Here is an 18619-nt window from a genome sequence, read left to right as displayed (position 1 = left end):
TGGGTAAAACCTTTCAAACCATTTTTCTCTGTTCTGTACTGCTGCACCATGCTTGGGTGTCAGTTCGTGAAAACAAAAACTTCCTATTTGGCGTCAGTGTCGATGTGCGCACATACCGGGTGTCAGTTCGTGAAACCGAAATTGATGATTACGAGGTTTTCATGAACTGGCACCCACTTGCAAGAGAGTGTCAGTTCGTGGTGCCGATGACGAGTTTTTTAGCTGTACTCCAGGCTATCTGTACGCTTAAATCAGGGCATGCAAGGGCAGTATTCAGCCCCCATATCGCAATGATGGAGGAATGTTTCTGAAATTGGGGACACAAACATACATGTACGTCCTCTGTGGTGCGAAATCCAAATCTCCAACAATCTAACACAAAACATGGGGATACAAAAGGCAAATGGTGATGGCCAGTGACAGCGCCAGACTATAGCATTTGGGGGGGGGGCAATTTGGGGGCAAGAAAATATTTTGGGGGGCAGTCAATGGTCCGGAAATGAGCAACTACAGCAGCTTAGAAGTGTGGTTGTTTTTATAAATGAGAAATGTATCAAACCGCAGAATGGTGTCTAACAAATGTGTAACATTTTGTACAAAGACGTTGGCTGCACACTATCTATACGGCTGTATAAATGCATGTGTGGCACTGTTTGTCTACCAAAGTACCAATGTTCTTAAAGCTTTCATCAGCCCAAAATGTGTCCACAGAACCGATGATTCACTCTCTATCTTCAACTTATGAATATTAACAGCAAAGAAAATAAACAGAATTAATCTTTCTGTAGATAAGGTTTGGAGGGCGCAAACTGGGGGCAAGGAAACAACTTTTGAGGGGGGGGGGGGGAAGGGGGCAAGCACCGCCACTGGTGATGACGTTCAAAACAACATTAAGTTTCACTTCTTCACAATTAAAACGTAGTTCAGTTCAGCAAGACGTCCACTTGACCAAAGGATCACCAAAGCTGCAAAATCCTGAGTTGCAAGGATGAAATTTGGGTACAAACAAATGGCTCCTTAATGAACCTACCTCCTTCATGATCCGTTTGGTTGCCTGGGTGTCTGGGGTGTACAAGATGTACCCTTGTACCATCGGCTTCAGCCTGTCCCAGAGGATGCCCCCAACTTCTGTAGATGTAATCTGTTGCACCCATTCACAGTCCTCTGCAAAATGAATGATAAAGCACACAAAACATGTTGGTGATTCCATTTGCTGAAAAATTGAAACACGTTAGAGAGAAGACAAGAAAATACCATGCAAATTTGACGCAGTTATAATTCGGCAAAGACTAATTGCATCCGTGGCCGCCTCGTCCTCGGATTGTACGTAGCCCTTGGGTCGCCGCCATCACCTGCTCTCTTTCAATCGCCGCTAAAGGTAGAGTGTATTGTTTGCAGCTATACAAAAAGTCACTGAACAAAATATTGTTAAAAAGCTTACTTTGTTTAAAGAGTAATGGCACTAAACTCCCTGTGAAACTATTCTTTCCGGCATGATGTCATTTTGAAGAAAACATTAAAAGAAGGTCCTTTTCCAAATATGCGTCAAGTGACACATTTGAGAAGCAATTGACGCCCTTGGCTGTGCCCAATATAACAAATACATGATCATCAATAGCATATTTTTTTTATTCAAATATTCAAAAAATATCAACGATATGATTTTATAAGCTGCTTTGCCAAATGCAGCATCTTTGTTGAAAACCACTTTTGCGCATAATTTTGGAGCTGCTATGAGGAAAATTAGCTCAAATTTTTTCTTCTTTAAAAATGGTAAAAATATCAGCCATTTTGTTACCTGTTCTTTACACTATTTGAATATAAGCTCTTTGTCAATTTTGGACAAGTGCAGGTGTACACAAATCCAAATTTCCAGCATATTTCACTTGATCAGTGCATTCTGAAACTGAATATTCAATGAAATCCAAGTTGGAATAATCGAATACCAAATCATTTAAGAAAAAATGCACATTCCTAGTTCCATAAAATCAGAGTTGTTAAAAGGAAGATACGACATTTGCAAACATCAAAAAACAAAATGATTAACTTATCACGAAATGTCTTCCTGGATTGCTAGGGAATGACAGTCTAAAGCATCCTGTAAAATCGTGGCTCCTGGTGTGCTGACATTTTCAAGATTTTTTTTTTTTTTTTCAATGACCAGCGTTGCAGATTGTTTTTTGTTTTTTTAAAGCCTGCTAGACTGAGTCTCTGTACAATTCCCCAAAATCTATAAATTGCTCCATTTCATCTTAAGTGGGGTCAGGGAATCAGACTACAAGCACATGGTTGGTTTTCTTGGTGTTTCAAGCATCTGCAAGCCCAAAACGTGAACCAAGTCAGTTTACTAATATTTTCTATAACACGCTAGTCCTCCAAATCCATTTATTTATGAAAATAGCAGCAAAAGCAATTGTTATACCTCTGTCTTGAATACTGTATTTTCATTGGCCAAAAATGATCACGTGTTAAGTTAATGAATAGTCATAGCACATGCCCTGTGGGATATCACGTACGTGTAATCCCACAGGGAGTGTGCTATGACTTGTACGTACGGTACATGTAAGTACAGTGTATGGTGTGAAACGCTTGTATCGTTGGTACCCGTGCTATTTTCACCATGATTTTACGCATGTGTGGGAGCAGGGAACTAGCAGACGATCAGCTGTTTCGAGCACGCGACATGCATGTGAGTTGACCTTCAATTGTCATGATGGTGTTTACTGCTGTTTGTTTTCATGATGTTTACATTACATCAAAATCCAAAGAATCCAAGACAAAACAATGGTTGACTGCTGCGATGTCTGATATGACGTTTTGAACACCCTCAGAGCGCATTATAGCACCCTCGGCTTCGCCTGGGGTGCTATTCGCCCCTCGGGTGTTCAAAACATCATATCCCACACCACAGCAGTCAACAATTGTTAAATATTGTACATTCCCTTCAAGTCGTACCTGGAGGCCCCTGCAAATCGTCCGTGGAATCATTTTTGCTCCTCCAGGCAGTCCTAGCCATTGGTTTCTGAACTCCGGACTTTTTCAAGTCCCCGAACTGTCCGAAGCCTGAGTTGGCTGTAGAATCCATGTTGATGAGGCTGGGATCGATCAGTTCCCCCACGCTGCCACAGATGAGGTCGTTGGAGTCGTTCTTGACAGCGATCTGATTGATGTCATTCATCAGGTCGTTGAAGCTGTCCAGTTCTGAAATCTGATATTTGAGTTTTTTCCAAAAAAGTGAAGTTACTTTTATAGGCATGGGCGTCGCCAGGATTTTTTCTAGAGGGGGGCAAAACATGTTTTTGCCAAAAAATGCCTGTATTTCTCAACACATTCTCGATTTATCAGTTTTAGAGGGGGGCAGGGACATTTCCCCCCCCCCCTCCCCCACCATTAAATTTACACCACTATGACTTCGCGCCTCTTTGTCTTTTCTTTTTTGTTTTTTGTTTTTTCCTTCCTTTTTTTGGCTTTTCCAGGGGGGCAAGTGCCCCCCTTGCCCCCCCCCTCGCGACGCCCATGTTTATAGGTATACTCTCTGAGCTGTTTTTTGAGTTTCACCTCCAAATGGAGACATCTCTTTTAAATAAGCCATTTGCGAGTTAAATTTGAATAATTCTGGAATGTTGACTTAATCCAATGCTTCGCACGTTTTAACTTTGCATTCTCCCGACCATAGAGACCGTTACTATATATCACGTGATTCGGAGAAAGCCTCAAGCCCGTGTCACACTGTCACGATGTAGCCTCCCGATCACGATAAGACAGTGCTGAGACGCAAGACTCGAATGACACTGTGAAACTCGGAACGACATCTGAACTTTATCAAAGCGACTTCTTCAGAGCCGTTTCGGCATCCTACAGGTCGTGCATGGTCGGCAGTGGAGCCACGATTAGTTTGAACAGTTGAAACATATCGTGATGGTCGGCAAAAATATCCACAACGGATCAGAGTCTGTTCTCTGCCTGTACTCAAACGGTTGTGTCATAACGAAGTCGTAACGAAGTCGTAACGAAATCGCAATAGTATTTGCAAGATCGGCAGTGGTCGTACATGGTCGGCCAAATTTTTTTAGCGGACTTTGAAATGACCATTACGACGTGAAATTCCAAAGATGACGTCACACCGTCGTTTCGGCATCAGTTCTTGGTCTTTTGTGTGGGTACACAATCGGTTGTGTCAGTACTTTTGTTGGTTATTTCGTAATGAGATTGACAATGTCATGAAAAAAAATCGATTGAACGGATCCAATTCGTTAAAAAAAAAAAACGGCAAAAGTTGAGAACATACCTGATGTGCAAGGGACAGCATTAATGTCAGGGAGTTCCTGTACCATTCATCCACATCTGTTCCATTTAGCTGTAACACACAAGAAAAGGAAAGATATAATTTCAGTAATAATATCTCATCTAAAACTTACTTATGATGCAAAAAGAGCTTAATAAGACTTTTACATGCACCAGTATTTAACATTTATACATGCTTGGGTGTCAGTTCGTGAAAACGAGAATCATTCTACTTCGACTTGCGCGTGAGTGTCAGTTCATGGTGTGGGTGACGAAGTTTATGTTGTGGATCCGATTATATTTGCAGCTGACATAAATACTGCAGTCACTGCAAAGCTTAGAGCATTTATTCACAAAAACAGACCCTCTGCTATCTACTAGGGGACTTACCGCATTCCAGAGAGCAGGATAATTGATAACGGCTTGGACCTCGCGGGAAAACTGATCCAATTCAGTGTCGGACATGTTGCAGAGTGTCTCGCTGAGCTCGTCAATCTGGGCGGGGTCTGTGGTGGTGACGTAGTCCTCCAGAAGGGTGGTGTTGCAGACGGTGTCTCGCATGTTACGCCCTTCCAGCATCAGTAGCAGCTGAGAGGGAAATGAGAAGCAGTGCAGGAAATCAATGCAAAAGTTTAAGCTCTGTGAAAATGCTGTATATTCTGAGAAAACAATAGGATCTCGGTTTCAATTCAAAAGTTGCCAAGTCGTGTTTTGAATTGCGCCCGAAATCTGCATTCGGGACACGTTCATTCAGCGGATTGCAGCTATACGTGATGTCACACACTGAACTGATGAATAACAAGCAACCGCGTGCACGTGTGAGTCAACTCAACGCTTGTGCGCATCCATTCACAGATTCTCCAAATTACAAACCAACCACTAACGGAAATTTCCAAAATGCGTCACTTGACTCATCTTTGGAAATGGCCCTCTTCTATTGTTTCTTCAAAATGATGCATGCCAGAAAGAATAATTTCACAGGGAGTTTAGTGCCATTACTATCTTTAAACCAAGTAAGCTTTTCAACAATAATTTTGTCAAGATAGATTTTGGAGAGCTGCAGATGATCTACTCTTCCTTTAAGTTTCCAATGTGGATCCATCAAGTTGGGAAAAATGTAACAGTTGCAACCTAACGCCACTTTTTTCTTCATCTATCATCTCAATGAAGCTCAGTCATTGCAAAAAATGATAATAATGAATCTGGGACTAAGAAACATTTCCAATTTTGTTAGGAAATACTTAGAAAATGTTCTGGACTCTCCTTAGACTATGTACAATTGCTGAAAGGCGTCACGTTGCAACATTTTTTCCATCAAGTTTAAAAACAATTATGATGGCAAAGGGAATATACATACTATTTTAGGATTGTCAATGGAATCGGCCACCAGCTCTGCGTCCTCCTCTGACACCCCCAACTGCTCTTGCATGTAGTCAATCAATGCAGTCTTATTTTTCAGCAGATCATCCACTGGTAAACCTGGTTCATAGAACAGTCACAGACAGGAAATTACACTACAAAATGAACTTAACATAGTCCTCCACGAAAAATGATTACTATCATATCAGACTACCAGTATAACTACGAAAACATACGTAGAAGCGTTACATTTAGTGGAAGTTTGCAGGGATGCCATAATTATGCCACAGAAAATCACTCTTATAAGTTTGTATGGTTCTGAAAAGAGCCTGAGGGAAAACCAAATTAAAGTTTTGGACTGTATGCTTTGCCGGTATTACACACCTATGTTCCGATACCCCTATGTCCCGACACCCCTATGTTCCGATTGTCGGGACGTCAGAACATAGAGCAGTCACCTGCTTTGCCTATCATTTGCCCATCATCAGTCTTCTGACGACAGGCAGAGCATACCATCTGAATGTTGAGTTTTCTATGGTTCTCTCCACCACACCCATAAAAATAGACGCTTGCTTTCACATTGTGTAATCGCAACTTTCCAAACATTTTTCGATTAGATTTCTCTAAAAGTTATATTTATAACTGGGGATTACTATTGGTTCATGCAAGATCCTACAACAGAGAACTTTGCTAGCTGAGATGCATACCGTTGTACTGTTGGATTCCAAGGCCCATCCGTAGGAAACCACCGATGCCTGGAATGTTAGGAATGCCTGGTAGCTGCATAAATTCATAAAACAAAACCGAATCGATCATGACATGATGATAAAATATGACAATACAACATAATTTCCCACTTTTTAGCTAAGGATGTTATCAATGGATTTTGCAAATATGGGACAATACAATACAATCAGGATCGAGGATTTAATACTGTGAATCCCTCTTTGTATTCGGGTTTTTGCCCAAGCCCGTACCAGGATTTCAACTCCCTCTTTTTTCAAGATTGAATCTACTTGGGGGAGTTTAGTACTGGACGAATGCACATACTTTTTTTTCTTTGCAAACGTGCATGTGCATTGAGACCTACTATAGGTTTTCCCGGCTATTTTAAAATGTTTATCATTCAGATTCACCGTTTCTAATATTCAATATTCGCCTATTAACATCGATTTTACTTCCAATGTTTAATTTCGTCTTTTGTCAGACAATTTCAAATTCAGTTCAAGCAAATTCACACAATGAGCACATGATCAGGGTGTCATTTTAAAGGGGAGATTCAACCCTAACAGAGGATATCTCCCTTTGATTCACATGTGCCCTACTTCTGTTTCAATTAGCAATAATATGTTGGTTTGGTTTTTTTGATCCACCCTGTATAGTCAGGATATGTACGACAAAGGAATCCGGATGACTTACATTGATGAGTTTGTCCATGTCGATCTGATCGGCCATCATCTGGCTCAAGCTGGCCAGGTCCGCATCGGTCAGGTTACACAGCTCTCTCTGCATGGCGTCCAGTGTGGTCTGGTTGTCCACACCAAAGAGCTTCTGCAGTTGCTCCTTGTCACAGGATGCATCCTGGAACGTCTGGGGGTTCATCAGGGAGAGGATCTTGGAGGCGGGGAGACCAATGAGAGGTTAAGGGTCACAAGAGGATTGTAAGGAACTCTTAAACTTATTTGTGTACGTGACACTGTTCAAGCTTATACAGAGGTTTTGCAAGCAAATGGATACGCATATGACGTCTTGCGACATCGTACACAACGCTATCTGCTATGTGAGTACAGGCATCGGATATAACACACACTACCCGTCAGTGTGAAACACAAAATAAATTGTCAATTTTCACCATCTTTTCTGATAAGAATTTAATCCTGTAGGCCTATTAATTAATTGAAAGAGGATAAATTGTTGAACATATATGTGCCATTTGGGTGTTTCCATTTATTAGGGGTCCAATATGGTTTTCCAGGGTGACAATTTTGTTGGTATTTTGTGGCAAAAAGAGGAAACAATTTTTAGTGAAATAGGGGTTTATTTGTAGTACAAAGACGGCGCTTATGAATGGTATAGTCCAAATATTTCTGCCCTCCATATTTTGGAAGTTATCATGAAATATTGTGTTCGTGTCCCGTGTGTTTTTTTTTGGTACGGTTTGTGACATCCGGAGATGTCTATTTAGAATATCATATATCACATACCTGAAGCATCCTTTATCATTCCATTTTGATGGACATAAAAGTATACATCCCAAAGTCAATACACACAAGACTCCAACATTAACATTTCCACCAATTCTATACACTGACCTGTTGAAAACCTTCTTGCTCGCCTAACTATTTGGTGTCCCGCTAGTTAAGTGGTTTTCGCATTTATTTTGCACAATTGTTTACAAAATATGACCATTCTTAAGTGATAGAAGCTCATTTGATATTAAGAGTGAGTTCAAACTCTATAAAAATAGCAAATTTGGAAACATTGAACAATGATAAAATATGGTTTGAAAGCTTTATTAAAAACTGACAACATTTGGTGTCCCACTCAACGAGTTACCTTGGTAAAGTTTGATGGTTTATAATTGGCACAAAAACAGCTAAAAAATGTATGAATGAAGTCATCTGAAATGAAGTTACTAGGCTGTTTCCAGACAACATGATAGCAAGTCTTCTGAACCAAGTATCTTGTGCTGATGGACATTTTAATTTTTTGGTGTCCCGCATGCTGCCATAGTTACCATGGTCATTCTTGATTGTATAGACAACATAAATCATGGAAACTGGGATTTCTGATATCATCTGATTACTGCAAACAGTGTTTAATACCAACTGCACCACTGAAATACCACTCAAATAACTATTTAAGTGTGTTATTAAATTTGTCTGATGTAACTGGGATACTGAAATGTTGGTGTCCCAGTTACACGCGACAACCACATTTTGGTTAATTTCTCCCACTGTATGTTAGAAAGAGTGCATATAATGAAAAATGAAGTGAAAGGAATGTAACTTTGAACATGTCATGGACAAAGAAATAGAAAATGTAATGATATACCGGTAATGGCAAAAAAAATCAGTTTTTTTGCACTAAAAACTAACTTTTTGCTGTATTTCGAGGTTTGTGGAAGTGCTCAAAATTAAAGTTTAATTTTTCTGCAAGATGGAGTACTTGCCTCATTCAAACTGATTTTTTTATCAATAATGGCCCGACAACCAATTCTAAAATTGCATTTTGAGTAGTTAATTCACTTTCTGTAAGTTAAGTGAGCTGTATAATGTTGATTTGGTGTCCCAGTTACCTTGGTCAATTACTGTCAACTTTCAGCAGTTGGCAGCATCCTATTCGTTCCAGTGCATTAGAAATGGATTCATTCATTTAGATTCATAAAATATAGGTACTGTGTATTGTGCAAATTAGTTTTTTGATGATCAAAGACTATTTTGAAAATTTGGCAAAATGTCACACTATTGGACACCTTATTTATGGAAACACCCATTTGTCAATTTTCACCATCTTTTTCTGATAAGAATTTAATCCTGTATTAGTTAATTGAAAGAGGATGGATTGTTGAACGTATAGGTGCCATTTGTCAGTGTCTTAGAGTAGGATTAGTGAGGTTTTAATCAGAGGCTACCACTTTGGATTACTGCTTTTATCATGGGCAACGATTCCAATAACTCTAACGTATAATAATAAATCACAAAATACTAAATACGCAAACAAAATGTACCGGAATGGTTGCTAACAGTTACGGATAGCTACACGTACGAATACACTTATCCGTTTGGATGCAAAAACTCTCTATTACTTTCATTGGTAAAGGTTCAAACAACTAACCGTAAAACTGCGTATGTATATGCATACACGATGGGAAACAACGGAATGGTCGATAACAGTTATGGATAGCTAAATCAATATGTGCACGTATCCGTTCGGATGCGAAACCTCTCAAATAAAATCTGCAAATATTGGTTTCTGGTAAAGCGGAATTCCCCAGAGCATACACACACATAAGAATTAGTGCTGATGCTTGTATAGAACAAGTCCACTTCAATAAGACTATCATTTTGTACCAGTCAGTTGTTTTAACACCATGCACATTTCCTCCATGAAGTTGCTGTAAAGTTCCTTATCCAAGATGATTAAACTGTTCAAACTTGTGCAGTTATGCCAAGTTTTGTGGAACTGATTGTAAGTATACATTGTTGTAGCTTTGCAACAAATTTGTTGTGTAAATCCTGTACATATTGAAAGTTACAAATTTGTTGCATAAATCCTGTACACATTGAAAGATATGAAAGTTATGTTTTTTGTGTGAAATTGGCCGCTGGCCTGTTCCTCTTCAATTAAACTCTAAGATGAAACTTTTTCTTCCAATCTTCCAATCACATAATACCTGTTCTGGAGTCATTTTTGCATCGAGTATTGCATCTGCTACTGCTGGTGAAAGCTGGAGGTCCTCGGTCAGAAATCTCTTCACCTTGTCGGGGTCTTTGAGATAATCTTTGAGAGACTCCGAGCCTGTGAAAATATAAATCATTAAACTTGCACAAACAGAAACCTGCCAATTTAAATTTAAATGCTTTCAGCTGGATCAAATTATAAAAACAAAAGGCAAAAAAAACCACCTAGAACTAAACAAAGCAAAAAACACACCCACCTTTCCCACACAAAAAAACCAAGCACTATAGTTTAATAAAAGCCTACTTAACATACAAAAACTCTACTTAACCCAATAATGGTTGGCACGCATGCAATGTGTTTGCATAGGGTACAAAGGTAAATGGCTAATGTTGTTTCGAAAATAACGATTAATAATTTGAAAAGATTCATGTGGCTATAGAGATATGTCAAATTGACACATTTGTATACTAATGGTACCAGCTGGTGCAGAAAAGCCGATACAAAGGCAAACAGTTAGGATGACAAAAGCGTTAACAAATTGAAATTTCATTATTTCACCTACTTCAATGCAGTACAACAGCTTTTGTCCACATTCATTTTTAATCGAGAGTAAGACAGAACTATTTACTGGACATCAGATCTGGGCCCAATTCATAGCGCTGCTTAACAGCCGACTTTGTGCTTACCGAACCTCAATCTATTTCATAGGGACCGTTAAGCAGTAAGCACAGCAAAAGCATGCTTAACCCCAGAAGAAAACTTTGCTTAAATCAGTGACGTAACAATAGAAATCTCCATGCGCGCGCAACCGTTAGCATGAAATAGTGCTCAAGCAGCATCATGATTTTCCGCTATAGTAGGCACAACTTTTTTGCTTACTGTTAAGCAGCGCTATGAAATTGGGCCCTGGAAAGCTCAATTTTGTGGATCAGAGTTGTAATTGAGTCAGTCATAAGTCAACCACAAGTCATCTACAAGTCAAGTCATCCAAAGTCAATCACAAGTCATCCACAATTAAGTCATCCACAAGTCATCCACAATTATCAATCACAAGTCATCCACATTTAAGTCATCCACAAGTCAATCACAAGTCAATCACAAGTCTTTCACATGTCAATCACAAGCCATCCACAAGTCAATCACAAATCATCCACAAGTCATTCACAAGTCAACCACAAGTCATCCACAAGTCATTCACAAGTCATTCACAAGTCATTCACAAGTCATCCACAAGTCATTCACAAGTCATTCACAAGTCAACCACAAGTCATTCACAAGTCAAACACAAGTCATTCACATGTCAATCACAAGCCATCCACAAGTCAATCACAAATCATCCACAATTAAGTCATCCACAAGTCATCCACAAGTCATTCACAAGTCAACCAGAAGTCATTCACAAGTCAAAAACAAGTCATTCACAAGTCATTCACATGTCAATCACAAATCATCCACAATTAAGTCATCCACAAGTCATCCACAAGTCATTCACAAGTCATTCACATGTCAATCACAAGTCAATCACAAGTCATTCGCAAGTCATTCCAAAATCATTCATAAGTCATTCACAAGTCAAACTGACTTGTGATTTACTTGATTACAACTCTAAGTTGCAAGAGTTTGCTTTTTGGCTCATTGATTTTTGATTTGTTTGATTTCAGCAAAGTTGGAGTGACTTAATTATTAACAATTTCTGATTCTTAATTCTCCCTGTGAAGTTTACCATAAAGTTTTTGTATTAAAGAGACCAAAAACATCAGGAACTGAACCACCTTTTTATTTGGGAGAACGCATTAATACTGGTTTAGTTTACTTAAGGTTTGTGGAAACCGATATTTTACAGAAAAGTTAATACTTAACCCTTTCGCAGTGTCATTAATTAGGCTACAGGATAAAAAGAAGATAAGATTTTATTATTTCTAGAAATGTGATTTATTAATTTTTTGAAATGGAAAAGCTATGTTAGTGCTGTTTTGGAGAGTACGTGATACATTCCTTAAAATTTTTTCCCAGTCGTGTGAACAATTATACATTTATATTCTGATATGAATTGAAATTATTCTTAAACATAACAAAAAACTCTCAACCATTTAGCTTTCTGCGTCATCAGTTTTCAATCATAAATAAAATTGCCGTTTTATGTTTTTTTATCGATGACCTGGGAAGATAACGGGTGAGATGTACTTTGATATTTACGTGAGCTCAGCGCAGCAGACTTTAGTCCACAAAATTTACTTTACCGTGGTTAGCACGCACTGGCACGTGAGCCTGCTCATTTTTGTCAATATTTAGCCTGGATATTGCTTAGATCCACCCAGGATGACCCTGGGTGGCGAAGCTGGGTCATCCAGTTAATGATTGGCGAGTCCTGATAACCACTTGTTTGTGATTCACCCAATATCAATCTGCGCGGACAAAAGCGCAAGGCAAGCCGGAGGTTGACTGGTCTGAGTGGTAAATTTTTTTTTTCAGGTTGAATTGAATTGAAATTTATGGATGAGAATAGATTTGACTCCCCACCCAAAGTATGTATTTGCCTTCAAATGGAAAGTTTTTTGAACCCGGATTTTTCTACACAGGCAAAACATTTCATCACCAACGAATGTGTCTGAGTCACCTTAGCTATTACGACAGTAGGCCTAAATCTGAAATTGTATATCAGAAGTATGCCCTTATATTTTTTGCGTACAAATCCATTTTGCAAACCCAGTCACACTATTTCAAAAAAAAAATAACATTTTATTTTGATTTCTCTAATTTAAGAAACTAAAAAATACCTACGTAATATTTTTTTGGGCAAAATTAGTGGCTTAATAAATGTGGTAAACAAATAATCCCGTCATTTGCCAAACTGTAGGAAAATGGATATACAAGTTTGCATGACTTAAAGGTATTATACAACATTTGCTTTTGCTGTTATTTTCAGAAATGGATGGATTTGGGGCTTAGTATTATATAGCAAATATTGTTACACTGACTTGTTTAAATTTTTTGTTCGTAGATACTGGAAAAACCAAGAAAAAATGCCATTCTTGTTGTCTGGTTTCCTGGCACTACTTCTGACAAAATGGAGCAATTTATAGACGTTGGGGAATTATCAGGTCAGGGTACCGGACCTGCTGGCTTGTGCCCATTCACGGATGTGTGACCGATTGCAAACAAAATGGGGACTAACTAAATTTGGGAATCTGGGGGCAGTATTTGAAGAAAGAAAAAGTCTTTTTTTTTTCCAGCGATGGTCGGCTGACCATCGTTGGAAATTGATACAAAAACTCAAATTTTCTCGAAAATGACAGCACACCAAGAGCCATGATTTCACAGGATGCTTGAGACTATTATTCACTTACAGTCAAGTAAGGTACTTTTCCTTACTTTTTGGTAGTTTTGTTTTTTGATGTTTGCAAATGTTGTATATTACCCTTAAGATTCTGCCATCACAAGGAGAACTGATAATATGCAATGAAACTGAACTAGATAAAAGTGTTGTTCAGTTCGCAAAAAAACTTCTCCATCTTTGCATGTCGACATGGGCGTCCATCGGTGGGGGACAGGGGGACAAGTCCCTCCTTCCCCCACTTTTTAAAGTTGGGGGGAGGGGGAGGGAGATATATTGTTTGACTCCCCACTTTTTTCCACCCCGAATGAAATTTGTAGCCTATATATGATTCTATAGCTCAGAATAGCTCATTCAATGACTCCAAACTCGAAAATGATGTTTAACCCTAAAGGGGCCGGGTTATTTTGACCATCTCTCAGCCGGGGGGGGGGGGGGAATTCCGCCCCCGCGCCCCCCCCCCCTAAGATCTCAGCCATCGAGTGACGAAAAATTTTGAAACTCTGCACATGCATAGAGCAACTCTTCCTTAACATGCCCAAGAAATTTCATGACTATAGGTCAAAGGGTTTTGGAATTATGGCTAATTAATTATTCATATGTATGAATGGCAATTCTGCTCGGTGTACACGTATATGCGAAAATTCAGTTTTCACGGCACGTAGCGCCGGAAAATTTTTCGCCACGTGCCAACCCGTGGTCCGATTTTTATATTTTTGGTATCAAAAGATGCAAAAAGCTCGAGGCTAAAAAGTCATAACAGCTCGGGTCGCGAAAAAAATTTTTTTAGAAGCTATCGCGGAAAATGTTGAGGGGGGGGCGGATTCCGCCCCCCCCGGCCCCTTTAGGGTTAAACGGTAATCTCTTGCTAAAATAAATTGGTTAAATTGGTCAGAAATTACCTCAGATCGCACCACAGAGTGTCTAGAGTCCAAAATTCTTCGGGCCCATGCTCCGAACTGTCTCTCCCCTCCCCACTTTTTCGTCTCCCAAAAAAATTGTAGCCTATATATGATTCTATAGCTCAGAATAGCTGACTTAATGACTCCAAACTCAAAAAGGATGTTTAAATGATAATCTTTTACTAAAAAAGAAAAGAATTGGTTGAAGTTGTCAGAAATTGCCTCAGATTCCACCACAGAGCATCTAAAATCCAACATTTTTGGGGCTTTTAAGCGGGCCCCGAACCCCACGCCGTTAGGGCTTCGCATTGGTTCTGATCAAGGTATGTCCCCCCCCCCCCCACTTTTGAGAAGTGACTGATGCCCTTGCATGTTGAGCACATCAAGCCTACCTGGATTTGCATTTGGGAATTTGTCCATATCTTTCAGGAATGGCAGCAGTTTGTTCAGTTCACCGACTTCAATAAGCAAAGTCTTCAACGCTTCCAGAGTTGTCTTGTTTGTCACGATTAACTCCACATCTTGGAGTATTTTTGTAAGTCTAGGAGGCAAAGGGATACAGGAGATAAATCATTAGAACAGAAGATGTACTTTCCGATACTTCAAAATGCCACAGTTAATCTCCTCATGCTTCCCAACTCTCCTAAAGAACTTTCAATTTGTATACCTTGTTTAATAAAAGACTTTCATTTTTCTATTGTCTGTGAATTCTTGGGAACGTAGGCACGTGTGGTCTAGCGGTAGGGCACAGGATTCAGGATCCTGAGGTTGTGGGTTCGAGCCCCGCCGTGGCCATGCGTGTTGTGCCCTTGAGTAAGGCGCTTCACCTCAATTACTCCTCTCAACCCAGGTGTTACATGGGTACCGGCATTATTCAATGCTGGGAAGGTAACAGACTCGCTGTGGAGGAGGTGTGGCGATCCCCCCACAGCAGCATTTCATGGACTCGAGTCTGGCCCAATCACTTCGAAAGAGAGAAATTTTTTGAAGCAACTTCGTAACTAAATCTAGTCTTTTTTTTATTTTGACATCTCATTCAGTAGTGAATAGCTTTGCATTGCTGGAAAAAAACAGCAATTTAAAAACCAATCTATTTTCAGGGTGAAACCATAAAAAGTTCATGTGGCCATAAAAAGTTCGCGCCCCCCAGTCACCCCCCCCCCCCCACTGGAAATTTGACATCCGGAGAAAAGCACATCCGTATGAGTTACCATGATTAGCTGGAAGAACATAGAACCCTTTCTTTTCGCGGGTGGCTGTTTATTTTAATGTCCGAGGAATAGCGGTACATTAACCATGATATAGGTTTTGAACAGTGCCCCCATGGGAAGATGGTGTCTAGGCCCCCCCCCCCCCCTTGGTTTTATGGAGACGGGTGCCCGGTGAAAAAAACCTGTCTACCTTTCAGCACGGATGAAAATTTGGGCGCCCCTCCATTGTAACCTAAAGCCCCCCCCCCCATGCCCCCCCCCCCCCCAGGATGAGAAGCCACAGTCAACAACTGGCATGCAGTGAACTTCTATTTCTAAAGGGTGGGAAATTCAATTTCTGAATAGCTTTGAGTAATGTTTTAGCAGTATCCAAGATACAATCAGAGTAACATTTAAGGCTATTCAGAACTTAAAACTCTGCCGCTTTTAAAAACTTGTCCCAACTAACTGCGACCACAGGCCGCTTACATTGACCATACTTCACAAATACTCCAATACCGCCCTGTTTCGCATATTTCATTCATGAAAGAAAGAGAGAAAAGTCTTCACATACCCTGCATCTCTGAAGTTATTGACGTTGCCACTGCCCTCGCCGTAGGTTTCATTGGGGAGGCACTGGCTTTGGAAGTCACACATCAACGACTGGAAGAACGGGAGGAGACCTCCCGAAGGAAGTGCCTTGCTCAGAAAATGACCTGATAGAGATATGCAAATCGTTTTAGATCTAGTGGTAGACTGAACCATACATCTACATATTCTAATGTTTTGCATAATACCTTAAAAACTATAATTGCGTAAGGACAAAATACTGGCAATCAAAAGTGGGATGTTAGAGATCTGAAGCAAGATGAAAGCTGTATGCTCATGGTTTTCTCTTAAACTGTTGGGAGAAACATCCCTTTAAGTGGAAAACAACATTGAAAAGATTAATTGGCCAAACTTCATTTAATTTTCTCCACAATTGCAGGCAGGTTGATAATCAATTACATTATGTGACAAGAACAGTTAATTTAGATGTTTCTATTGACAAATGGTATGGCTATTTTTTTTTTTTTTACTCTTTTAAACATCACAGCACACCAGTTTAACGTTAGTTACTGCGTCCACTGATTAGTGAATAAATGACTTCTCAAGATTTTCCCCGCAATTTGATTTAAACAAGAAATGGATACCTTGACAAGACTACAAAAAGCCCATAATTGCCTTGTTTGATACTTGCAGAAGACTGCACAAGTGGAAAGTAGACACCATGTAACTTACATTAACTGTCCAAAATGATTGTAATCTGCCTTGCAGTAAAAAATATTTGGCCTATTTTCTTTTCAATGTTGTTTTCCACTTAAAAAGATGTTTCTCCCAACAATTGAAGAGAAAACTATGAGCATACAGCTTTCATCTTGCTTCAGATCTCTAACATCCCACTTTTGGTTATCAGTATTGTGTCCCGACACAAGTACAGAATATAGTGTCAATCTATAAAATAAACAGCTGTTGGTCATCATTAACATCAATCTGCATAAAAAAATATATTAATATATTCTCCTCAAAATAGCTCAAAGGGAGATTTGCTACCATAGGTTCACTGATCATCAATATTATAATGAACACATTGATTGATTCAGGCGTTCCACTTCGAATTCACAAGAAGAGGACATTTCAAGCTTTACAATACTCTCTGCAGCGTTGTCATTTTCATGGCATGCAGAAAAAGTCAAAAGCAGGGAAATTAGCCAATCCAAGAAGAAATGCCATGAAGTCCCGTTGTTAAGCTCAAATTTATATTGGAGAAAATGTTTCATTTTTTGTTGAGGGGGGTGTTTTTACCTGATCACATTTTTTTATGTACAAGGTGAAAAATGTTCATTCCCATGCCACTAAATCCTATTACTCCTACAGATGGCTTTTTCAATTGCCATGATGCCAATTGGCAAAATGTTATTATTTACAACAACAAACATTGGATGCTAGGCTGCAGCTACATTTTCAGGATGTGAGATGAAATATTTATACTTGATTCTGACACAAATACAAATCCAAATCTAACTGCAACAGGATCAACACATTTACTTCTTTTCATTAAATTTTGTTCAAAATGATTTTGACAAAATTATTTTGCCAAAAATTTAACATAGGCCTAACACCCTCAGTATTTCCTACACGGACTGAAATCTTGATTTCATTTTGGAGTATTGTCCACTGATTGTAGCCTTTATCAAAAATTGCGTGGTGATTTTGAAAACCTTGAAATTGCCTTCTGCAAATTAGGAGGTTAATATGTTTTCATCGGATTTGGTCAGTTTGTTGGTTGGTTGGTTTGTCTGTGAACAAGATAACTCAAAAAGTTATGGACGGATTTGCATGCAAATATTTTTAGGGGTGGCCCTTGGTAAAAGTACAAACCAATTAGCTTTTGGGAGTGATCCAGATCTGGGTTTGGATCAAGCACTTTTTAAAAATATTCTTCACCAATTAACTGAGTATTTATTTGGGTGTACTGACAATATGGCGGGGAATTCGGGTGATTCACAATGTAGTGCGCCACCAAAAGTTTGTTGTGGAGAGTCCATTTTTTCAAGTTTACAGTCGACAAAACATGACCCATTTGAATGAGTGTCAGTAGACAACTTGAGCTAATTTGTTATAGATAGCGGGCATAGTGTTCTGCCGCCTTACAAAAATCACCATATTGATAAAAAGAAAGGAAAAGGACAAACAGCTACCGGAATCATGCACTTACGAAACTACTGACCGGAAAACTAACAATTTCAAATGTCCTGCACTGCGAAGTTGTTGAAAAATGAACTCTCCGAGGCAAACTCTTGGTGGCACACTGCATTGTGAATCGCCCGAATTGTTTAGCCTTATGGAGGTTTGCGCTCTCCGAGTGCTCTAGTTTATTCTAGTGACACTTGCTGTACATACTTTGCTAAACAATTATTGGCAATAGAACATACAGCTGAGACTAGCCAAAATAAAATCTTTGATTTTCAGAGCAATATGATATCCTCAATGGTAGTATACTCACATTCAGGTTTGAAACCAGGCATTTGACTCCGTCTCACCACAGCGATAATCGCAAACAACAGGACAGGCCAAATTAACTCGGTGAGGAGACGAAGCTGTCA

General features: G+C 39.4%; 1 protein-coding gene and 1 non-coding gene across 2 annotated transcripts in view; one reads left to right on the top strand and one right to left on the bottom strand.

Annotated features, from left to right (window-relative positions):
• Positions 1 to 16170, bottom strand: part of LOC119727933 (phospholipid-transporting ATPase ABCA1-like) — a 35233-nt gene extending 19063 nt beyond the window's left edge. Inside the window, exons 1-10 of the mRNA XM_038200013.1 lie at positions 16048 to 16170; positions 14676 to 14824; positions 10040 to 10164; positions 7063 to 7257; positions 6351 to 6423; positions 5642 to 5763; positions 4675 to 4872; positions 4289 to 4357; positions 2956 to 3208; positions 1031 to 1164 (exon numbers count right to left, since the gene is read on the bottom strand). Coding sequence (XP_038055941.1) covers positions 1031 to 1164; positions 2956 to 3208; positions 4289 to 4357; positions 4675 to 4872; positions 5642 to 5763; positions 6351 to 6423; positions 7063 to 7257; positions 10040 to 10164; positions 14676 to 14824; positions 16048 to 16130 — 1401 coding nt within the window. The 5' untranslated portion in view covers positions 16131 to 16170. The remainder of the gene's footprint in view (positions 1 to 1030; positions 1165 to 2955; positions 3209 to 4288; positions 4358 to 4674; positions 4873 to 5641; positions 5764 to 6350; positions 6424 to 7062; positions 7258 to 10039; positions 10165 to 14675; positions 14825 to 16047) is intronic.
• Trnal-cag lies at positions 15006 to 15078 on the top strand. Its single transcript has one exon. It is a non-coding gene; the product is annotated as a tRNA-Leu (tRNA).
• Positions 16171 to 18619: the final 2449 nt, after the last annotated feature.

Source organism: Patiria miniata, unplaced genomic scaffold (genome assembly GCF_015706575.1).
Source record: "Patiria miniata isolate m_02_andy unplaced genomic scaffold, ASM1570657v1 HiC_scaffold_20, whole genome shotgun sequence".
NCBI classification, from domain to species: Eukaryota; Metazoa; Echinodermata; class Asteroidea; order Valvatida; family Asterinidae; genus Patiria; species Patiria miniata.
The sequence above is the reverse complement of the archived record's forward strand: the minus strand, read 5'-3'. Positions and strand labels throughout refer to the sequence as shown.